Here is a 25502-nt window from a genome sequence, read left to right on the forward strand (position 1 = left end):
TGACTCCCAGCAACATCTGTGTATGTGTCAAATAGAAGACGATGTTCAAGAAAGAAACCAAGACCCCTCACTCTTCCAAGGAATCAGATACACTGTCTCTGCCATGCAGAATAGGCAGAGCCCTGAAAGTCTGCGGATATCCACTATAGATCTGCAGATATTTGCATCCATGGACCATTTTTGCAGATCGGATGCAGATACAAATTTTATACCCATGCAGTGCTCTAGAAATAGGGACTGACTTTGTGACCCAAAATGAGACCATTCCTTGGACAGCTTTGCTGAAACATTATTTAAAGTTGTGGTCAAACATTCTTTGGGGTAACGTTTCAAAGTGATATGCAAAGATTTCATATTTCACCCTGAAAATCCCACTGACGTACAATGGGAGTTGCCCAGGTAATCCCAAGCCATGACTATGAAGATTTATCACCTTAAGTCTAATGCATGGTGAAGGCCCATTTGTCATCCCCCATCATGCACACCTCTCTGCAGGACATGATAAAGCTCTTCCATGCTGCCATAAGGGGCTGTAAAATGTCGTTAACTCTGTTAACCATACTGTTTCATATTGGCTGGTAAGAACAGAAGGCTTAATGTGTTGTATCACTCCTATCATTTAAAGATCTATTTATACCTCAGATACCTGCAGCACCTTAACTTGTAGATTCCCCTGCACGTGAACAGGCCTGAGTGAATGTGCATCTGCTTTCTGTCACAGAAGCTGGGCATCAGCTAGTTTCAACTTGGGCCACTGATCTGAGAACAGTCGAGCTTTGTGTCAATCTTGCCAATACAGAGCAGTGTAAATCATAGCAATCATTCATAGACTCACAAAAGAAATACCGGTAGTCAGAGCCCTGGTGACACTCCAAGGATCTCACAAAGGCCTTGTCTACACACAAAAGTTGTACCACTTTATCTATACCAGCACAAGCCCCTAGTGTGGATGCAGTTATGCCAGTATGGAAAGGAGAATAAGCTTATACTGGAATAAGCATTTTTATAGCAATAGACTGTGTCCACACTAGGGGCATGGCTACACTTGCAGATGTAGAGCACTTTGAGTTAAACCAGCCTTTGTAGAGTGCAGTAGGGAAAGCGCTGCAATCTGTCCACACTGACAGCTTCAAGCGCACTGACGTGGCCACATTAGCAGCTCTTGCAACGGCCACAGAGAGCAGTGCACTGTGGTAGCTATCCCAGCATGCAAGTAGCTGCAACATGCTTTTCAAATGGGGGTGGGAGGGTGGGGTGGAGTGTGACAGGGAGTGTGTTGTGTGTATGTGGGAGGAGAGAGAGTGGGTTTTGGGGGGGCTGAGAGCATGTCAGCATGCTGTCTTGTAAGTTCAGACAGCAGCAGACCCCCTCTCCCCCCCGTCTCTCTCTCTCTCTCTCACACACACACACAGCATTCCACAGTAATGGCTGCTTTGTCTTGGAGCAGATAAGCATGCCGGTTGTCAGAAACGGAGCTTTCAAAGGACATATCCGCATTCCTGCAGTGATTCCAAAGCAACGAGAAGAGTGGTCACTTGACTTAAGGGGATGTGACGTTTCCGGAGGCTGATCAGAGCACAGTAATGCAACACCTCTCGCCGAGGTGGAGTACCAGGAGCGCTCACTTCTCGCCGAGGTGGAATCAGAGCGCAATTTTTACTTTACTCTTTTGTCTTTTTGTACTTTGTTGTGAATTATGCTTTGTTCCTCATCTCACAATTACTTTTTGCTCCCTCCGTGTCAATGAACCAGTTAAAAAAAGAAAGTGGTGATCCTGAGCTCCTGCTATAGAAAAAGTGCCAGGACTCACTTCCTCTGACCTCCAGCTCACTTTGAACATTGCCTCTTTGGTATCTCACTCCTCTGCTTTGCATGCAAAGAATCCTTTCCTCTATCTTGGATGCACAGCACACAGTTGTTGACTAGAAAGGTTCAAGGTCTGATAGTTCATCTATAGGACTGGTATTTGGGAATGCTAAAAGATACTCCTCTGACTTCTGATCAGGTCTCAGATGAACAGTCTTCAGAGTTCTAGTCTGTATGCTAAACACAAACTCCCAAGCAACAACCATGGCTTCATTAGATCCAATCATTAAGAGCTCAGGTTCTAAAACATTCCTATTGATAGCTGAATAGCAGCTATACACTTTTTATATTTTCACTTGATTAAGAGAAAGACACCATTAATGTTTAACATTTTGGCTCTATCAGTAGATTTTCTCTTTGGTTCACAGAAAAGAAATCCAAGTAAATTATTTTTTATACAAGAGGTCAGATCTACACTAGAAAAGTTATACGGATATAGCTGTGTCATTGAGGATTGTCACTTTTTACTAGTATAAGCTCTAGTGTGGATACAGTCATACCAGTACAGCTTATGCTGATTCCCAAAAGGCATAAGCTTTACCAATATAAGTACTGTTATACCCATATAAACCTCTTAGCATGGATGCAACTTTGGGTACATCTACAGTACGAAATTATATCGAATTTATATAAGTCGATTTTTCGGAAAAGATTTTATACAGTCGATCGTGTGTGTCCCCACTAAGCGTGTAAAGTCAGCAGAGTGCGTCCACAGTACCGAGACCAGCATCGACTCTCAGAGCAGTGCACTGTGGAAAGCTATCCTAGAGTTCCCACAGTCTCCACCACCTATTGGAATTCTGGGTTAAGCTCCCAGTGCATGATAGGGCAAAAACAGTCTCGTGGGTATTTCTGGGTGCATGTCGTCAGTCGCCCCTCCCTCCATGCAAGCTCTGGCAGACAATCGTTTCGCGCGTTTTTTCTGCCATCGTCAACCGTACACCACTGCTTTCGCTGCCAATCTGTTCTCCTGCTTTCCTGCAGCAGACGGTGCAGTAGGTCTGCAAAACTCTGCTGTCCTGCAACTCATATAGAAGGCCTGAAAGCCATCGTAAACCGTACAGCGCTGCTTCCGCTGCAACTCTGCTCTCCTGCTCTCCTTTGTTTCGCGCCTTTTTTCCTGGATTACCGTGCAGGCACCATAGCACGGCAAGCATGGAGCCCGTTCTGCTCACTGCTGTAGTTGTGACCATTGTAAATACCTCGCGCATTATCCAGCAGTATCTGCAGAACCTGCAAAACCAGGCAAGGAAGTGACGACAACGCAATTACGATAGCGATGAGGACATGGACACAGACGTTCCTAGAAGCATGGCATGTGGCGATTGGGACATCATGGTGGCGTTGGGCCAGGTTCATGCCTTGGAATGGCGATTCTGGGCCTGGGAAACAAGCACAGACTGGTGGGACCGCATAGTTTTGCAGGTATGGGATGATTCCCAGTGGCTGCGAAACTTTCGCATGCGTAAGGCCACTTTCATGGAACTTTGTGACTCGCTGTCCCCTACCCTGAAGCGCAAAGATACCAAAATGAGAGCAGCCCTCACAGTTGAGAAGTGAGTGGCGATAGCCCTCTGGAAGCTTGCAACACCTGACAGATACCTGTCAGTCGCGCATCAGTTTGGGGTGGGCAAATCTACTGTGGGGGCTGCTGTGATCTAAGTAGCCAACGCAATCATTGACCAGCTGCTATCAAGGGTAGTGACTCTGGGAAGTGTGCAGGCCATTGTGGATGGCTTTGCTGCGATGAGGTTCCCTAACTGTGGTGGTGCGATAGATGGAACGCATATCCCTATCTTGGCACCGGACCACCAGGGCAGCCAGTATGTAAATCGCAAGGGGTACTTCTCAATGGTGCTGCAAGCACTGGTGGATCACAAGGGACGTTTCACCAACATCAAGGTGGGATGGTCAGGAAAGGTGCATGACGCTTATGTCTTCAGGAACTCTGGTCTGTTTGAACAGCTGCAGGAAGGGACTTACTTCCCAGACCAGAAAATTACTGTTGGGGATGTTGAAATGCCTATAGCTATCCTCGCGGACCCAGCCTACCCCTTAATGCCATGGCTCATGAAGTCGTACACAGGCAGCCTGGACAGTCATAAAGAGCAGTTCAACTATAGGCTGAGGAAGTGTAGAATGGTGGTAGAGTGTGCATTTGGCTGTTTAAAAGCGCGCTGGCGCAGTTTACTGACTAGGTTAGATCTCGGCAAAACCAATATTCCAATTGTAATTGCTGCTTGCTGTGTGCTCCACAATATCTGAGAGAGTAAGGGGGAGATGTTTATGGCGGGGTGGGAGGTCGAGGCAAATCGCCTGGCAGCCAATTTCGCACTGCCAGACACCAGTGCGATTAGAAGAGCACAGCTGGGCACGCTGCGCATCAGAGAAGCTTTGAAAACCAGTTTCAGGACTGGCCAGGCTACGGTGTGATAGTTGCGTTTGTTTCTCCTTGATGTTACCCGCCCCCTTTCTTGACTCTAATTGCCTGTAAGCAAACCGCCCTCCCCCCTTCCATCACAGCTTGCAGAGGAAATAAAGTCACTATTATTTCAAAACCATGCATTCTTTATTAGTTGATTAAAAACACAGGGAGATAAAACACAAGGTAGCCCGGGTGGGGTGGGACGGGGGGAGGAGGGAAGGACAAGGCCACACTACAAATCAAAATTTAGGATATGCCAGCCTTCTGCTGCTTGGGCAATCTTCTGGGGTGGAGTGGGTGGGTCCCTGGAGCCTCCCCCCTCGTGTTCTTGGGCGTCTGGGTGAGGAGGCTATTGAACTTGGGGAAGAGGGAGGCCGGTTATACAGGGGCTGCAGCGGCTGTCTGTGCTCTTGCTGCCTTTCCCTCATAAGATCCACCAGACAGCAGAGCATGTCAGTTTGCTCCCCCATCAGCTTGAGCATGGCATCCTGCCTGTTCTCATGGCGGTCACTGAACGCTTTCCAGGACTCTGCCATTGTTTCCCTCCATCCATTCAGCTGTGCCCTATCAGTGTGGGAGGACTGCATAAGCTCTGCAAACATGTTGTCTCAAATGCATTGTTTCCACCATCTAATCTGGGCCAGCCTCTGGGACAGAGTTGATAGGCGGCGCGTTGAAACATTTGCACCTGTGGGAGGAGAAAAAGGGAGGGTAGAAGTTTAAAAGACACATTTTAGAGAACAAAGGGGAGACTGTTTCTCAGTGAAACAAGCAATTCATAGTACCTAACACATGTTATTTCTGTACAAGGTCGCATTTTGCCTTTTATACTGATTGACTGCATCACACGCGGCTGGGCAACAGCATTCAGCTTGCAGGCAGCCATGGTAAGCCCTAGGGGCACGTGGAGTTCTGCTTCTTCTGCATTCATTACAATGCTTTCGAACTGTGGCGACCTCCTATCCCAAACCAAGCAATGCCTGGTGGGTTGGCCATTTAAAAGGAGGGCCTGTGGTCTCTCTGGGATGTCTCACACACACACCACCCCGCGCCCTTTAGGCCAAACGCCAACAGGCCAGTGTGGATGGGTTTCCCACCACGGGGCTCTGACCCTTTAAGCCAAACGTGAACAGATTTTTCCTGTAGTTATACTGGACGCAAATGCATCCCAAGTCTTCAGGGCAAATGAATCAGTAAACACACTTTCTTTTAAACCCTGCATCATATTTACAAAAGGTACACTCACCAGAAGTGCCTTCTCTGGCGTCATGGTCTCAGAGGGTATTGGCTCCAGGGTGATGAACAGTTCCTGGCTTCCGGGGAGAACGGATTCACCGCTTGCTGCCTGTGCACTGTCCTCCTCCTCCTCCTCTTTCTCCTCCAAAAAATCATCCTCCCCTCTCTGCGAGAGTCCCCCCTTGCAGGTGCCACAGACAGTGGTGGGGTAGTGGTTGCGTCCCCCTCCCAGAATTGCATGCAGCTAATCGTAGAAGCGGCATGTATGGGGCTGTGACCCGGAGCGCCCGTTTGCCTCTCTAGTCTTTTGGTAGGCTTACCTGAGCTCCTTGATTTTCACACGGCATTGCTGTGTCCCCCTGGAGTAGCCTCTGTCCGTCATGCCCGGGGAGATTTTCGCATATATGTTTGGGTTCCTTTTTTTGAAACGGAGTTCTGCCTGAACAGATTCTTCTCCCCAAACAGCAATGAGATCCAGTACCTCCTGCTCGGTCCATGCTGGAGCTCGTTTGGCATTTGGGACTGCATGGTCTCCTGTGCTGGTGGACTCTGCATGGTCTCCTCTGCTAATCAGGTCACCACACTGACCAAACAGGAAATGAAATTCAAAAGTTCCCTGGGCTTTTCCTGACTACCTGGCTCGTGCATCTGAGTTGAAAGCGTTGTGCAGAGCGGTCACAGTGGAGAATTCTGGGATAGCTCCCGGAGGCCAATACCATCGAATTGCATCCACAGTACCTCAAATCCAGAACAGCGATGTCAATTTTAGCGCTACTCCCCTTGCCCAGGTGGAGTACAGAAACTGGTTTTAAGAGACCTTAAAGTCAACAAAACTGGGTTGGTTGTGTGGACGGATTTAGTTTTAATTCGATATAACGCGGCTAAATTCGATATAATCGCGTACTGTAGACCAGGCCTTTGTCTGTTTAACAACACCAGTATAATCTGGCAAAGCTTTCTAGCACAGACCAGCCCAGAGCAACTTCCCAGTAAGATCGACAATTCTCTCCCAAGGATGCCTGGGCCTGGTTTACCTACACAGGGGCAACTGACTGGCATAGCTATTCTAGAATAACTATTCCATGATAGTTAGTCCCATATGATTTAGCTATTCCAGAATAACTCCCCTGTGTGGATGACACTTATTCCAAAATAAAGTCACTTATTTTGGAAGTGTGTCCACATTGGGGAATTATTCTGGAATTGCTATAGCGAAATAGTTATTCTGGAATAACTATGCTAGTCAATTTCCCATGTAGTCATGCCCTTGGGAAATTTAGCATTTCCACTTGAATTTGCCAAAAATAATTTGAGCTCTCCACCCACCCAAAAATATTCTACAAATGAATGCTCAAAATTGCTAAAAGCCCCAGATTCAAATAGATGGATGGAAGGAAGGTGTGTATTAGTCCCAATGAAGACATCCTAAGTCTTTATGTAATTATTTTGTTTCCTATGCATCTCAGACATGAGAAAAGTAGATCTAATCCCTCATGTGCTTATACGTTTTCACATATATAGGAAGCCACCAAATGAGAAAAAGGAGAGAACCCAAAGGAGGTTTTGGGTTTAGAGAAATTGGGTTGCTGAAGGATCAATAATGAGATTCAGAGTCTCTCACCTTTATGGCTTGAACCAAATACAGATGAGGACTGGTATTATTAATTTGTTACATGCTGAAATGGTGCTCAAGGTTGTAGAAGACACAGATAAGGATACACAATGGGAGCTCCAGGTGGGGAGACTTGGAATGGTGAGGGTTTGGCTTTTTCCTGATTATTTATTTTTACTGAAAAATAGTAGTGTTTGAGAGAATATATGAAATGAGTAGCTATGTTCAGTCCAATCCCATGTCGATATCTGTACAGTCCACAAATGACACTGACACCCTTGGTGGCAGATTCAGCAGAGAGGCCAAGAACAGAGTAGGCATGGAGCCTATAGGTCAGTTGAGAAGCAAAGCATATGAACAGAGTAAGGTGGAAAACATTGCACTGTTGCTGCCGGAGTGGTAATGAGGATAAACGGAAGATTTAAAATACTACGTCTGTCCATCTGACACCTTTCACCCACATTAAGTTACAAAAGCGACAGATAACCTTAAGATACCTACAAACAGTAAAGATCACAATACTCAAGTTCATAGAAATGCGCATGGCTTATTACTGAAAAGATGCAGAGGAGATAGGAAAGCTGTGTAATGGGAGCTGTAGTTTTGCCTCCCTCTGTAGATTATTTCTATAATGTTAGAGTCACCTTCTAATATTACTGATCCAATAAAGGTCAGCTGGAACCAGTGTTTGTTTAAAGTTGACTGCAAAGTTGTGCCCTTTTTTGTTTCCTTATGATGGACAAAGGAAGCTCCAAAAATTTCTCCCCTCTCCTTCCTCCCCCCACACTATCAAAAAAAGAAAAAAAGGTGTTTTTCCGCACTCCACCCCCACTACCACCCACCTTAGAAGTACCAGGAATGTCAAGTCTAATCTTCATTGGAGGCAGTAGATGTGGAGTGGGAACTTTCTCAACCTTAAAAGAAAAGATGTGGCAGGTCAACTGAATCTTAGGCCTTGTCTACACTGTCACTTTACAGTGCTGCAACTTTCTCGCTCAGGGGTGTGAAAAAACACCCTCGAGTGTTGCAAGTTTCAGCGCTGTAAAGTGACAGCGTAGACAGTGCACCAGCGCTGGGAGCCACACTCCCAGCATTGGGAGCTACTCCCCTTGTGAGGGTGGTTTTTTTTACAGCACTGGGAGAACTCTCTCCCAGTGCTGGTGCCGTGACTACACAGCACTTTAATGTTGCTAGTGAAGACATACCCTTAAACAGATCTTTTCTTCCAACTCTTTACAAGATATTTGAGTTAAACAGCTGTTAAACCAAAGATTTTTGACAGAGCTTGAATATAAATAATTTGCTGTCAATTAACCATGCTTTACTTCCTCATACTGGCTCTCTAGTCATCCATAGAGACTTCCAGGAAAAAAAAATTAGAAAATACTTAAATTTCTTATGTAAAAAAAAAAAAAAAAAAAAAAAAAAAAGAGTGTATGGAATGTCTCTTCTTCCAGGGCTTTCAGACCTTTCTACATCAGAAAGAGCAACACCCAGTACACCGCCTTTGCAGGCCATCTTTAAAACAAAGCAGCAAACAGATACCCATGCTCCATCACTATCAGTCTCCTTCCCCCTTTCTGTGAATTGATCAAAAATGGCTTTGTGCAGAAAGATTTGGTGGAAGCACACCACCTTGCCCAGGAAGAGTCTGTGTGCTGCAAACAGGTGGCTTTGCCCGTCTGCTTGGCACAGTGCCGCTGAGCATACTGAAGCTCAATGAAGCACAGAGGCAGGCAACCATCGGAGCCAGGAGACACTTGCAACAGTTACTGTTTAAGTCAAGGCCCTCTTGCCCCAAGGGACCCATTTTCACGTAATCTATAATTATCTCTTCGCTTTAATCGCCTCATCACTTTGGAGGCTCTCCTGGGCACAGGAAGAGGAAAAGCTCATTAACTGAACCTTTTCTCCTCTCTCCAGCCACCCATAGCTTTTAATTGCTTGGTGTTGTTATTATCTATCAGTGCAACTGGGATCATTTTCATAAGAAAAGGTGGTGGGAGGAAGGGAGGTAGGCATGTGTCCCTGAGGTATGCACCACAGACAAACCTTTGCTTTCTCAATTATTTATGCCAGCTGAGGTTTTACAGTCTGAATAAATCCATAACTGAAGTTTATTCTGAAGAGTCAGGTTTCCTCTGGGGAGGTGTTGCCCACTTGCCCGCACACTAGTGTGCTGTCCTCAGAGAGCATTCCGGATGTAATAAGACATGTGTCATCCAATTCCCCCATCCCTCACAAAAATGCACGTGCAATTTTGTAGATTAGCAGCATTGTAGGATGAGGAGCAGCAGTTTAAAACCCAAACAGTGGCTGCCATTTAACACTATCATTTCTCTCTGTGACAGGGGACCATGGCCTAAGGATGTCCTTTGCTAGCTTAGTATTTGAAAATCAACTCAAGCTGGGGGGGGGGGGAGCGGGAGAGGCCGCAAGTGGGTGCAGTAAAACCTAGAGCAAACCAACAAAAATGTCAGTTCAATAGCCTTAAAACCATAATCTCATTACAAGTAACATTTGTCATATGAAAAGGGCTGTATCTAAAACAACACTAAGTTTAAAAAAAACCCCAAAGCCTGCCTAAATTTGTGGGTGTTTTGTTTCTGGCTCTTATTTGCAATAGGGCTGTGCATGCTGCAGCTTGCTTGGTTTTCTCCAATCAGAGGAGTTCTTTCAGAGGAAATTTATAGCCCAACATTTGTGTGAGTGACAGACGACTGAGCTGCATCCATTCTGCATGCACACACATCATACCAGTAAGAGCCCTTAATTCCCAGCGAACCAAGAACAGTCTAATTGTGATCCTTATTTCTACAGTTTTATGATCAGTTAAGATGAATGCATTCCCAAAGAAGAAAACACACACTCTTAAATCACTGGGATGTTTTCAAAATCCATTATTGTGAATAAATAGCAACTTTACAAGTCTATAGTGGAAGCAACTCTTTAAAATTCTGCAGGCCTTTGTGTCTGACCACATGCAGTGACCTCTGGTATTTTCTGCCAAAACAGTTCATTTGTCTCTCAGAACAACTAATCAATTCCAGAGCCCATCAATCATTCCAGTTTTGCCCTAGTGTGGTCTAGCTCTGTGGGGGCCAGATGGCTGCCTCTCTTTGGGGGATTAATAAAATTTTGATGGTTTATGTGGCATCAGATGGACTATGAAGCATGATGGGGACTATCAAATCTTTGCACAGGAGAAGGCGGGGATAAGAAAGTGTAGCCCATCATTTGCTGACATCTTAGTTCTTGCTCTATGTCCAGTTCCTAACCTCATACCTTACACCATTAAATCAGGGCCTCCTAGGAAGTACATAGAGCTCAGAAGTCCCCTCTTTCCCTCAGAACATGCCAGGTGGGGATTTTTGTTAGAAAAGGGCGTCCTTCTTAAATATCCCTCGCTATAATCCAAATTTTACTTGGTTCACAAATTATTTAGTGTTATCCAACTTGTATTTCTAATTTAATTTATTCAGAAATGATTAATCAGGAAACTGAAATCTGAGAAAACCAATGCTCAAGAAACACATCTGAGACAAAGTTAAGTTGCCTGCCTGCACAACTATGAGGAACTATTTATTTTAAATGAAAAAAAGTAGCCACACAGCAGCATTAAATTATTTTCAGATTCCTGGCCAGTCTCTGCAATGAAAACGCTTCCACTTACTTGTTGCTGGGAATATAAGATGTAAATTTTTTTTTGATGATATAGAATAATATCAAACACAGCAAAAATTTTATAGTGATTATTTGCAGTTCTACAGTATTTTTGATGTGGTCCCTCATTTTGTATCTTACATAAAAGATTTTTTGCTGGTGACATAGCAGGTAAACTTACTTCAGTGTTTATTAACCAAGCTTCTGAAGCTTCAATTGCAACTGTTTGTGGACAAATGAGTTCAATTTTGTACTAGTAATGAGAGCTTAGAAAACAGAAGATGGGAATAATGCTTGTGTTATATGAAAACAGAAAACATCACAATCACGATATTATTTCACAGGATTTGGAATCTCAGAAAATTTAAAATCCCTCATTCAAGAGGAAACTTCAAGTTCTACCACGATTCAACAATGGATGTTATTTTTCTATAATGCCCAAAGTGTGCTGGGCAATTTACAAACAAAGAAAAGGAGACACAGTTCCTACCCCGGGGGTTTGTGATCTCAACAATGTAGTGTGGCAGCAACTGTTCTACACCGGGGGAGGAGGGGGCACTCCTGCTCATTATTGACGTGATTATTAATGCCCCCTCCAGGAGGACAATATCACCCCCAAAAAGATAAAAGCTAAGCCTTAGTGCAAGAAACCTACTTTTGTTATTAAGGGCTGATTCACATACATATAAATACATTATTTAATTGAATCAGTTTCTAAACTGATCTAAATAAACAAATGCAATTTCCTTGTGTGGACATTCTTAAATCGGTTTAGAAACTGGATGAGTTAAATCAGTTGATATTTGTATATGTAGGCTTGGCCTAATATTTTTCTGTTTTTCCATTCTGCCTCAAATCCTCCCGTTGAGGAAAATCACTGAGAAAGCTGTAAGAGACCAACACCAGCAACACCTCAACTCTTCTAGCTTCCTACATCTTTGTCTGACTTTAGTCCTGGACAGGACAAGGCAATTGCATATTGGCCAACATTTTCAAACTTGAGTGCCTAAAACTAGACACCTGATTCCACACTAGGCACTTAAATGTGGATTTAGATGCACTCCTTTAAATACTCAATTTTGAAAACACTGGCTTTATTTCTTTTGCTGATGACCTTCTGTTGATGTACAATAGTCCATGATGATTCTGTTAGATCTTTCAACAGCTTCTGACACAGCTGATCACAAAGTGCTGTTGATTTGTCTTCAACTCCTTTTAGCAGCAGATGGGTGTGACAGGTTCGGTCACAGAGACCTCCTTGGGACTGTCACCTGATGTGTTGAGACTACCTCCGAGCCCATGTTCTCTGCCAGTTTGGGCCTCCAGAACCCTGCCTTGTTGAGCCAGACATGCCAGTTTGCTCCAACACAGACCCAGGGTCTGAACCACGCGCCCCAAAGCTGCAGACTTAACTGAAAACAACTTAAGAAGTGCTCCTGTCTCCAGCACCCAGACACCCAGCTCCCAATGGGATCCAAACCTCAAATTAATCCATTTTACTCTGTATAAAGGTTATACAGGGTAAACTCAAACTGTCCACCCTCTATAACACTGACAGAGAGATATGCACAGCTGTTTGCTCCCCCAGGTATTACTTACCTACTCTGGGTTAATTAATAAGCAAAAGTGATTTTATTAAGTATAAAAAGTAGGATTTAAGTGGTTCCAAGTAATAACAGACAGAACAAAGTAAATTACCAAGCAAAATAAAACAAAACACACAAGTCTAAGCCTAATACATTAAGAAACTGATTACAGATAGGTTTCAGAGTAACAGCCGTGTTAGTCTGTATTCACAAAAAGAAAAGGAGTACTTGTGGCACCTTAGAGACTAACCAATTTATTTGAGCATAAGCTTTCATGAGCTACAGCTCACTTCGTTGGATGCATACTGTGGAAAGATAAAATCTCACCCTGAGAGATGTTCCAATAAGCTTATTTCACAGACTGGACTCCTTCCTAGTCTGGGCCCTATCCTTTTCCCTGGTACATTTCTTGTTAGCTCCAGCTCAGATGGTAACTAGGGGATTTCTCATGACTGGAACCTCCTTTGTTCTGTTCCACCCCCTTATATAGCTTTGGCACAAGGCAGGAATCTTTTGTCTCTCTGGATCCACATCCCTCCTTCTAAATGGAAAAGCACCAGGTTTATGATGGATTCCAGTACCAGATGACATGGTCACATGTCCTGTGAGACCCCGCCAAGCCTTCATTCTTCCGGGCCTGACTCACAAGAAGGCTTGCAAGTAAGCAGAGCCATTTACAACCAGTTGTCGTAGTTGATGGGAGCCATCAAGATTCCAAACCACCATTAATGGCCCACACCTTGCATAATTACAATAGGACCTCAGAGTTATATTTTATATTTCTAGTTTCAGATACAAGAATGATACATTTATACAAATAGGATGACCACACTCAGTAGATTATAAGTTTTGTAATGATACCTTACAAGACATCTTTTTCATGAAGCATATTCCAGTTACATTATATTCACACTCATTAGCATATTTTCATAAAATCACATGGAGTGCAATGTCACAATGGGATTGATTTATTGTTGCTCCATTCATTTCTTCATGAGAAGACCCAAATGGTTGTGACGGGCAACTGCTCGTTTTCCCGTATGGCTATCGCATGCAGGCGTCTATAGGTTTCAGGGGTACTGGCTTGAAGCAGTAATAACAATCCAATACATGGTTTCCGCTTTCAGTGCTGCAACTATAAAAACTGTTCCAGCACTCCTGAAAGGTTCCATTTATTACTCAGTTTCTGGTCAATGAGTATATGGATGCTGCTTGGCGAGATGGTGAGGTTTGGGGCTTCAGAGCCATTTGCTTATTATATTCAGCTCCACGTCTGTCTTCTCATTAAATCTGGATTCCTTTCTTTTCCAAGCATGCTAGTGAAGTTAGGGTCCTGGATGAAGGCTAGATGGCTTGTCTGGATAGATCTGAAGATAGAGGGGATACTGGTGGCAGAGTAGGTTGATTTAAATCACTTTAAATCCCAAGTTTTAATCATGATTTAAATCAGCAAGCAGGATACCTTGATTTAAAATAACCAATTAAAATCTTGTTTTGCATTTATACTTTTTAGCTATTTTCCTAAAGAAAAGTTGATTCTCATTACCTTTGGTAACCATTAAAACATGTTTTTGATAGCCTGAACCAGTCTTGTACCATCTGCATTTGACCCTGGAGACTGCAACTTTTCATCTCTATTCTGGTTTCCTGGCACCATTCAAAAGCTTCTCAAAGGGCAGAATGCAGTACCTGCCTCTTAAGTAAACAACTGCATTCTCCACTGGTACCCAGTCTGTTTCCAGGTACAAGTCTAGATACTGGTTATGTAAGAAGCACTGACTTTGGTATTTGGCTAGCTCAGAGCTTGCCTTTCCCCTATATCTTTTGTAGCAGTTGAATTCTAGGGAGCAAATGGTAGGACATTCTGAAATTTTTTGCTTTTTGTGGCTAGCCAGAAACTAAGTTTGGTGAGAGTTATATTGTGGTGATGATGATGGATTCAAAAAGAGCATATTCTACATGAGGTGATTTTTTTCATATGTTAGGACTCTGCAAATACTTACATACATGCTTATCTTTGAGCATCTGACTAGCCCTACCAAAGTTAATGGGACTAATTTATGTGCTTAAATTAAATTTGTGCTTAAGTATTTGCTAGATCAGGGCATTAAATTGTTCTTTTCCCCCATACAACTCCACAACCAGTTACAGCTCTTCCACAATAGGTTTGTGTGTCTTGCACTGAGAACCACCACATTATCTGCACATAGTTGCCTATGAAACTGAACACTGCAAAGAAATTACTGTCTTTGGTGTGCAATAGGAAAATACAAGTTTCACCATACTGTATAATGGCATTCACATTTTAAAAACAGGGCTGGTGACTGAACATTTGACTCTATGGCAAGACATCAGAATCTATATCTAGGAGCATTCATGGAACAGAATCTAGAAAATTAACAGAATGTATTTTGATTCTTCCCCTTCCCATACAAGGTGTCCTAAAAAAAAAAAACAACCCCAAAACCCCCAACCACTCAACTTCTTGGGCAAGGTAATTCTACCCAGTATCCAGCATCAACCCCACTTTACTGTGTCACCTTGATACAAATCAGTGGTCAAGCTTCCATGTCTTCACTTGCCTAGTATGCCACTGCCATCTTTCTTAGGCCTGGTCTATGCACAGTTTTTGTATCAGTATAACTATGTCACTTAGGAGAATGCAATATAATTGCATTATAATTGCAATATAATTGCATTATTGCAATCCTATAATTGCACTAGGTACAATCCCTAGTGTGATGTTGCTAAACTGGTATGCATGTGGTTGTACCAAGATAATTTATGCCCATATGCAAAGGGAAATAAGATGCATAGGTAGGAGCACACATGTACCAGTATAACTATGTCCACACTTGGAGCTGTACCACTTTATACCAGTATAATTAAAATGGTACAACTTGTGTGTGCAAGAAATAAAAATATTCTGTAGAAGGTCAGCAAGAACACTCAGAAAGCACAATCATTAGCACACTGCTTAGTATTATTAGATGTACTGCAGAAAATGTTCCTCAGGGTAAATTTTATATTTGAAAAATATTTATTGTTGCATTTATTTGTAAATTCTATGTGAATGACGTACTCTCGGGGGGGGGGAGGGGGACAAAAAACCCACTGCTCCATGTGTACCAAAAAGAGACTTAAACTACAGTAACTCCTCACTTAAAGTCGTCCTGGGAAACGTTTCGTTGCTGATCAATTAGGGAACATGCTCATTTATAGTTGCGCAATGCTCCCTTATAACGTCGTCATTTGGCAGCCACTTGCTTTGTCCACTGCTTGCAGGAAGAGCAGCCCGTTGGACCTAGCTGGTGGGGGCTTGGAACCAGGGTGGACCCGCAGCCCCCCTGTCAGCTCTCCGCTGCCCTAAGTTCCCTGTGTGGCAGCCGCCCAGGAGACTATCAATTGCCAGGCAGTTCAGCTGTCCCTCCCCCCACTGCCATGTGCTGCTCCTGCCCTCTGCCTTAGAGCTGCTCGGGAGCCTGCTGCTTGCTGTGCAGGGGCGGGGAAGAGGGGGATTAATGTCAGGGTGCCCCCCCCCCGCTCAGGGCATCCCCCTTACCCCATCTCCATAGAGTGTGTGTTGGGGGGAAGACAACAGGACTCAGGACGGAGGGAGCTTGCTGGCAACAGCTGCTCTCTCAACTTTCTGATCTACTTAAAAAGGCAGTGTACATAGAGTGGGGTCAGGATACTTAAAGGGGCAATGCACATCTCTCTCTCTCACACAGGGTGTGTGTCTCTGTCTGCCATGCTGTCTCCCCTCCCTCCATTCATGTTGCCTTGTAGAGTGTGAGGCTACATGAACAATGTGTTAACCCCTGAGGGCTCAGCTAAGTGCTAGGTCATCATTTAGCAGTAAGGCATTCCCTGGGAAATATCCCACCCTCTTTCACCCTCTGATTTCACCACCTCAACCAAGCTTCACAATCATCATCACTGTGTACAGTGTTAAACCGGTTATTTAAAACTTATACTGTGTGTGTGTGTGTGTGTGTGTGTGTGTGTGTGTGTGTGTGTGTGTGTGTGTGTAAAATACAGTATTTTGTCTGGTGAAAAAAATTTCCCTGGAACCTAACTCTCCCCCCCCCTTACATTAATTCTTATGGGGAAATTGGATTCACTTAACATCGTTTCACGTACAGTTGCATTTTTCAGGAACATAACTACAATGTTAAGCGAGGAGTTACTGTACTTAAACCAACTAGAATTATACTATACTTGGTGAACTATACTTGTTCACTATACTACTATACTTGGTGAACAACAAGAATAAGAGGGGAGAATAAGAAAAGCACTAATCCATGCAGCCTACTATGCTGACAGGATTATGGAGTTAAACCTACTTGAAGCTCAACACCCAGCATTGACTAGGTGGTTTCAGATTCTAATGTGCCACTGTGGCTCAATGAGGAGCATTTTTATCTCTAGGTCAGGTGGTCATGAGTTCAAGGACCTGGGTTCAGACCCTAATGTTGCCAGAACAAGACAGTTTGCTGGCATCTAGAAGTGCTATTCTTCAGATGATATGCAAACCAAGGTCACATCTGTCCATCTTTGGTGAATGTCCAAATGGAAGTTAAAGATCTGTTGGCCCTTTCTGAAAAGAATACAGAGATAACCCTGAAGTCCAGCTTTTCCATTTCTCAGTAAAATAGGATGCAATGACCAAGGAAGTGTTTGAACTACTGCCGGTGTTTGCTTGTTCAAACACAGTACTATCAATATCCAGCTCAGTGTCTTGTACAGCACTTTGGAATCATCCATTTATGATTTATTTTCCATTGCAAGTCACACAAATGCCATGTTACAGTTAAACACTTTAGGATACTTCCCACTGAGTCTGGGATATTTTAGAAAGTCAAAGTTCACTTATATTTTGATTTCCTGAGATCAAAATGATGGAATATGCACAACAAAACAGAAAGAGAAAACACATATAACCACATGCTTGCAATATGAGAGAGCAAACACCACTGTAGGAACATTTAATTTTGCATTTGCTGACTTTTTTCTGGTTTACCCTGAATTTTAATGTTTCAGTCTCATCTATTTTGCATTTAATTTTCTTTTATATTTTAGTTCAGAAGTATCTTAGTTGTCAAACAGCAACCATTCTTGCTTAACTGCATTTTTGCTATGCAAGCTGGAGAGGGAAAAAATTAAATTTAATACAAGACAGGGCTTCCCAATGAAGCTGTATAGTGTCTGCTTATAGAACCTTAATTGCTATACACAAACTCAGTATTATTCAAAGAAATAATTGTATTTTAAAAAACACTTTTTTGGATAACTACTGATACACAATTCAAGAGGGCAATTGGTGTTTAACAGCAAGAAAGAAGACATTGTCCCCTTCCTATATCTCCCTGAGAGTACCTGGGAGCAATACAGACAGTTATTAATGACTATGGACCTGAAAAGTTCTTTTCTGTTTTTTATTATCCTGCTGGAGTTGCCACCACACTTGTTTGATGTTAAAGAAAAATTCTTAGAAAAATTAAAGTAAGTTAAACTGAAAACATATCAGTGCTAAAAGACCAGACGAGATAGTCACCTGATGGTTTCTTCCTGATACAGCGAGCTGACAACTGGGCCTCCAAACCCAGTTTTTCCTTCCTTTCCTCTCTTCTCTGGTGTCTGAAAGAAAAAATTGGTAGAGTGACATGGCTTTCAGACTCAGTCTGCTTCATGCTGTCACTTTGTTTTTTAAGGGCATGGAGGGGAATGATTCTTTAGGATCCTTCCTCTCACTTCCCTACAATCATGCTCAAATGCTTCACATATCTGTTACATCTCAGGGCTCCAAAAACCAATCAATGCTATTCTGAGCACAGTCCAGAGGGAGTCTCCAGAGAGGCACAACAAGGCACCTTCTCTCTCCCTCCCTCCTCACAAGAACGAGTCCACTGCCTGCACAGCGCGCTCAGTCTCGGCCACTTAGGACCAAAGTGCTAATCCTTTGGGAGGCAGCATAATGTCATGTTACTAGACTGAAAAGATCACCTTTATTAATCTATTTAATATAGATTTAAATTAAATTTTATAATGGGTTGCATTTCCAAGTGATTTACTCCAAAGAACTCTAGGATTCTCAATGATTTCTACCATGACAGAAAAGAACAATTAGAATACTGACGAGTCCGGTGGGGAAGTGAGGAAACAGACTGACAGAGCGAGATGGGTACCCAGAAGTCACTTACTACAGGAGAGGCCCAACAAGGAAAATAACAGCACACCACTGGCCAGCACGTACAACCTCCAGCTTTAACATTTCCAGCACATCATTAATGATCTACAACCTATCCTGGAAAATGATCCCTCACTCTCAGAGACCTTGGGAGGCAGGCCAGTCCTCGCTTACAGACAGCCCCCCAAGCTGAAGCAAATATTCACCAGCAAATACTCACTACACATCACACCACAGAAACACTAACCCAGGAACCAATCCCTGTAACAAACCCCGTTGCCTACTCTGTCCCCAGATCTACTCTAGCAACACCATCAGAGGACCCAACCACAACAGCCACACCATCAGGAGCTCATTCACCTGCACATCTATCAATATGCCATCATGTGCCAGCAATGCCCCTCTGCCATGCACATTGGCTAAACCGGACAGTCTCTACATAAAAAAATAAATGGACACAAATCAGACATCAGGAATGGTAACATACAAAAGCCAGTAGGAGAACACTTCAATCACTCTGGACATTCAACAACAGATTTAAAAGTAGCCATCCTTCAACAACAAAACTTCAAAAACAGACTTCAAAAAGAAACTGCTACATTCATTTGCAAACTTAACACCATTAATTTGGGCTTGAATAGGGACTGGGAGTGGCTGGCTCACAACAAAAGCAGTTTTCCCTCTCTTGGTATTGACACCTCCTCATTAATTATTGGGAGTGGACCACATCCACCCTGACTGAATTGGCCTTGTCAACACTGGTTTTCCACTTGTAAGGTAACTCCCTTCTCTTCATGTGCCAGTATATTTATGCCTGCATCTGTAATTTTCACTCCATGAATCTGAAGAAGTGGGTTTTTTACCCACTGAAAGCTTATGCCCAAATAAATCTGTTAGTCTTTAAGTCTCTAAATCTGTTAGTGCCACCGGACTCCTTGTTGTTTTTGTGGATACAGACTAACACAGCTCCCCTTTGATAATTAGAATACTGATAGCTCAATATATAGTCTATGGCCTACACTTCAAAAATGACTAGTGATTTTGGGTACCCAATTTTAGACACTTTGAAGTAGCCTGATTTTCAAAGGTTCTCTGAAAATCAGGTCCTTTTAGAGGCCATAGAACCGCATCCACCCACTCCTGTAATGGACCCTTAACCTCTGGCTGAGTTACTGTAGTCCTCAAATCATTAAAGATTTCAAGTTACAGAGAATCTACCATTTACACTAGTTTAAACCTGCAATTGACCTGTACTCCATGCTGCAGAAGGCGGTGAAAACCCCCCATGGTCTCTGGCAATCTGACCCATGGGAAAATTCCTTCTGACCCCAAATATGGCGATCGGTTAGACCCCGAGTATGTGGGCAAGACCCACCAGGAAAATACCTGGGAAAGAATTCTCTGTAGTAACTCAAAGCCCTCCCCAGCTAGTGTCCCATCACTGGCCATTGGATATATTTGCTGTTAGTAGTCAATCAGCTACATGCCACTGTAGGAGTCTCATCATACCATCCCCTCCATAAACTTATCAAGCTCAGTCTTGAAGCCAGTTAGGTTTTTTTGCCCCCACTGAAGTTCCAGAACTTCACTCCTCTGATGGTTAGAAACCTTCACCTACTTTCGAGCCTAAACTTGTTGATGGCCAGTTTATAACCATTTGTTTTTGTGTCCTCATTGGCACTTAATTTAATAACTCTGCTTTCTCTCTGGTATTTATCCCTCTGATGTATTTATAAAGAGCAATCATATCTCCCCTCAGCCTTCTTCTGGTTAGGCTAACCAAGCCACACTCTTTGAGCCTCCTCTCCTAAGGTAGGTTTTCCATTCCTCAGATCATCCTAGTAGTCCTCCTCTGTACCTGTTCCAAATTCAATTCATCTTTCTGAAACACGAGAGACCAGGACTGCACACAGTATTCCAGATGGGTTCTCACCACTGCCCTGTGTAATGCTATTAATACTTCCCTGTCTCTACTGGAAATATCTTGCCTGATGCATCCTAGAACTTCATTAGCCTTTTTCATGGCCGCATCATATTGGTAGGTCACAGTCATCATGTGATCAACAAATACACTTAAGTCTTTCTCTTCCTCTGTCATTTCCAATTGATACATCCCCAGCTTACAGCAAAAATTCTTGTTGTTAGTCCCTAAATGCATGACCTTTCACTTTGTACTATTAAATTTTATCCCGTTTACAAGGTCATCCAGATCTTCTTGTATGATATTTTGGTCTTCCTCTGTATTGGCAAAACCACCTAACTTTGTGTCATCCGCAAATTTTATTAGCGCACATTCACTTTTTGTGCCACGGTCAGTAATAAAAATGTTAAATAAGATTGGTCCCAAGACCGGTCCCTGAGGAACTCCACTAATAACCTGCCTCCAGCCTGACAGTTCATCTTTCAGTATGACCTCTTGTAGTCTCCCCTTTAAGCAGTTCCTTATACACCTTTCAATTTTCCTATTAATCCCCATTTTCTCCAATTTAACTAATAATTTCCCATGTGGAACTGTATCAAATGTCTTACTGAGATCCGGGTAGATTAGATCTACTGCATTTCCTTTGTCTAAAAAATCAGTTATCTTCTCAAAGAAGGAGATCAAGTTGGTCTGGCACAATCTACCTTTTGCAAAACCATGTTGTATTTTACCCCAATTACCATTAAGCTCTATGTCCTTAACTACTTCCTCTTTCAAAATTTGTTCCAAGACCTTGCATACAATTGAGGTCAAACTAACAAGCCTGTAGTTTCTCAGATCATGTTTTTTCCATTTCTTAAAAAACAGGAACTATATTAGCAATTCTCCAGTCATCGGGTACAACGCCCGAGTTTACAGATTCATTTACAGACACAGGCCTAGAACCCTGACCAGGGGTATTCTATTTGCTACCCAAGATCCATAAACCTGGAAATTCTGGACGCCCCACCATCTCAGGCTTTGGCACCCTGACAGCAGGATTATCTGGCTATGTGGACTCTCTCCTCAGGCCCTACGCTACCAGCACTCCCAGCTACACCACTGACTTCCTGAGGAAACTACAATCCATCGGTGATCTTCCAGAAAACACCATCCTGGCCACTATGGATGTAGAAGCCCTCTACACCAACATTCCACACAAAGATGGACTACAGGCTATCAGGAACAGTATCCCCAATAATGTCATGGCAAACCTGGTGGCTGACCTTTGTGACTTTGTCCTCAACCACAACTATTTCACATTTGGGGACAATATATACCTTCAAGTCAGCGGCACTGCTATGGGTACCCGCATGGCCTCACAGTATGCCAACATTTTTATGGCCGACTTAGAATAATGCTTCCTTAGCTCTCGTCCCGTAACGCCCCTACTCTACTTGCACTACATTGATGACATCTTCATCGTCTGGACCCATGGAAAAGAAGCCCTTGAGGAATTCCACCATGATTTCAACAATTTCCATCCCAACATCAACCTCAGCCTAGACCAATACACACAAGCGGTCCATTTCCTGGACACTACTGTGCTAATAAGCGATGGTCACATAACCACCACCCTATACCGAAAACCTACTGACTGCTGTACTTACCTACATGCCTCCAGCTTCCATCCAGGACACACCACAGGATCCATCGTCTATAGCCAAGCTCTAAGATACAACCGCATTTGCTCTAATCCTTCAGACAGAGACAAACACCTACAAAATCTCTATCAAGCATTCTTAAAACTACAATACCCACCTGCTAAAGTGAAAAAACTGACGGACAGAGCCAGAAGCATACCCAGAAGTCACCTACTACAGGACAGGCCCAACAAAGAAAATAACAGAATGCCACTAGCTGTCACCTTCAGCCCACAACTAAAACTTCCCCAGCACATCATCAAAGATTTACAACCTATCCTGAAAAATGATCCCTCACTCTCACAGATCTTGGGAGACAGACCAGTCCTTGCATACAGACAGCCCCACAACCTGAAGCAAATACTCTCCAGCAACCACACACCACACAACAAAAACACTAACCCAGGAACCTATCGTTGCAACAAAGCCCGATGCCAACTCTGTCCACATATTTATTCAAGTGACACCATCATAGGACCTATTCACATTAGCCATGCCATCAGGGGCTCATTCACCTGCACATCTACCAATATGCCATCACGTGCCAGCAAAGCCCCTCTGCCATGTACTTTGGCCAAACCGGACAGTCTCTACGCAAAAGAATAAATGGACACAAATCTGACATCAGGAATCAGAACATTCAAAAACCGGTAGGAAAACACTTCAACCTCTCTGGCCACTCAGTAACAGATTTAAAGGTGGCAATTTTGCAACAGAAAAGCTTCAAAAACAGATTCTAACGAGAAACTGCTGAGCTTGAATTAATATGCAAACTAGATACCATTAACTTGGGTTTGAATAGAGACTGGGAGTGGCTGGGTCATTAAGCATATTGAATCTATTTCCCCATGTTAAGTATCCTCACGCCTTCTTGTCAACTGTCTAAATGGGCCATCTTGATGATCACTACAAAAGTTTTTTTTCCTGCTGATAATAGCTCATCTTAATTAATTAGCCTCTTACTCCACCTTTTCATGTTCTCTGTATGTATGTTAGATATATCGATATATATATATATCTTCTTACTACATGTGCCATTCTATGCATCCAATAAAGTGGGCTGTAGCCCACGAAAGCTTATGCTCAAATAAATGTGTTAGTCTCCAAGGTGCCACAAGTATTCCTGGTCTTTTTATTAAAAAATAAAAATTCTGAAACACAAAGGTTTCCTTACCTCTACCGCTACCAGCACCTGACATTATTTGAAATGAAATTTTAAAAAATCTAATTGACTTTTAATTATATGTTTACTTTCTGCATTTCTCTCAACACAGACTAGTCAGTAACTCCCCGCTTAATGTTGTAGTTATGTTCCTGAAAAATCCTACTTTAAGCGAAATGATGTTAAGCAAATCCAATTTCCCCATAAGAATTAATGTAAATGGTGGGGTTAGGTTCCAGGGAAAAAAATTTTGCCAGACAAAATACATATTATATATATATACATACATATACACACACACACACAGTATGTGTTTAAAACAAACACAGCAATGATGATTGTGAAACTTGGTTGAGGTGGTGGAGTCAGACGGTAGGATATTTCCCAGGGAATGCCTTACTGATAAATAATGAACTAGCACTTGGCTGAGCCCTCAAGGGTTAACACATTGTTGTTAATATACCCTCACACTCTAGAAGGCAGCACCAATGGAGGGAGCGTGGCAGAGAGAGACAGACACACACACCCTGTGTGAGAGAGAGAGACAGGCATTGCCCCTTTGGGTATGCTGATCCCACTCTAAGTTCTCTGCCTTTTTAAGTAGATCAGCAAGTTGAGGCAGCAGCTGCTGCCAGCACGCTCCCTCCATCCTAAGCCCTGTCGTGTGTCCCCCCCGCTCTATGGAGAAGGGGTAAAGGAGCAGGGAGAGGGGAACACCATGACATTAGCACCCCTCTTCCACCCACCCCCCCCTTGGACAGCAAGCAGGAGGCTCACTCCAAGGCAGAGGGCAGGAGCAGCACATGGCAGTGGGGGGAGGGACAGCTGAACTGCCCGGCAATTGATAGCATGCTGGGTGGCTGCCGCACAGGGGACTTAGGGGAGCGGGGAGCTGATAGGGGGGCTGTGGGTCCACCCTGGTTCCAAGCCCCCACCAGCTAGCTCCAATGGGCTGTTCTTTCTGCAAACAGTGGACAAAGCCAGTGGCTGCCAAACAACGTTATAAGGGAGCATTGCGCAACTTTAAACAAGCATATTCCCTAATTCATCAGCAACTTAACAAGAAGTGAGGAGTTAGTGTAAATGGCAAGGAAGCATTTCCATTGGCTTTTGGTTTGTAAAAGGCTATTTTCACTAAACTTACATTTTGGGTCAAATTTCACTCAACATTAAGCTAACTCCCACTTATATGAATAGTCCCATTAATGGTAAGAGGAAGTTGTACCATTATTCCTCGAATTTCTAATATGGAGAAAACACTGCAGAGTGAACACATACAATTAACAAACGGAAGCTTCTCTGATTTTCACTACAGATGTTCAAGAGACATTTTCTCCTAAATTCTTTCCTGTCATTTGTTATCCAGCTACAGCTGTCATCATGTTTGCACATTGTTAAAAACTGCCTAGCCAATGTATTGTACACACATATAGCAAGTGACAGTCTCTGCCTGAAAGGTGTTTTAACACTGTGTGTAAGCCCAAGTCCTGGTATGAGGCTAGACCCTCCGACATTCTAGACCAGACGAGAATGCTACTAACAAGGGACACTAATCTGTACAGCATTTACTATCCATTGTTTTAAAAAGGACAAAAATTTAAATTTTTTAAAGTGTTTTTAATTTTTAAAGTGTTCCAAATTCAGAATAAACCACAAAACTCTTAGCTCCCAGTACTCCAATGTCAACATGGTATCTAGAAACCTGCACCCTGGAAGAGTTATAAGAAACCAGCTACACAATCAGTATGTTTAAGATTATTTATATTTCTCTGTTGGTGGCATTTGTTCCTGCTTAGTAAGTAGTGATCATTATAATGTATTTTGCCAATCCTTTTTATGGCCTCAGTTCAGCAGGGCACTTAAGCATGTACCCAACTTTCACACATATAGATAGTTCCATTGATTTTAATGGGAATACTTGTTTTAAAGCAAAAAGAACAAGGAGTACTTGTAGCATCTCAGAGACTAACAAATATATTTGAGCATAAGCTTTCGTAAGCCCACGAAAGCTTACGCTCAAATAAATTTGTTAGTCTCTAACGTGCCACAAGTACTCCTTGTTCTTTTTGCTGATCCAGACTAACACGGCTACCACTCTGAAACTTGTGTTTAAGGTTACTCTCATGCTTAAGAACCTTGCTGAACCATGGTATTATTTT

The 25502-nt window shown here is 43.1% G+C and overlaps 1 protein-coding gene across 2 annotated transcripts in view; it reads right to left on the reverse strand.

Annotated features, from left to right (window-relative positions):
- ACBD6 (acyl-CoA binding domain containing 6) overlaps window positions 1–25502 on the reverse strand; it is a 142299-nt gene that overhangs the window by 72081 nt on the left and 44716 nt on the right. For both annotated transcript variants that reach the window (XM_048860317.2, XM_048860318.2), the window contains exon 4: window positions 17946–18028. In XM_048860317.2, the coding sequence (XP_048716274.1) occupies window positions 17946–18028 (83 nt within the window). The remainder of the gene's footprint in view (window positions 1–17945; window positions 18029–25502) is intronic.

The sequence above is a fragment of the Caretta caretta genome, chromosome 8 (genome assembly GCF_965140235.1).
Source record: "Caretta caretta isolate rCarCar2 chromosome 8, rCarCar1.hap1, whole genome shotgun sequence".
Classification (NCBI taxonomy): Eukaryota; Metazoa; Chordata; order Testudines; family Cheloniidae; genus Caretta; species Caretta caretta.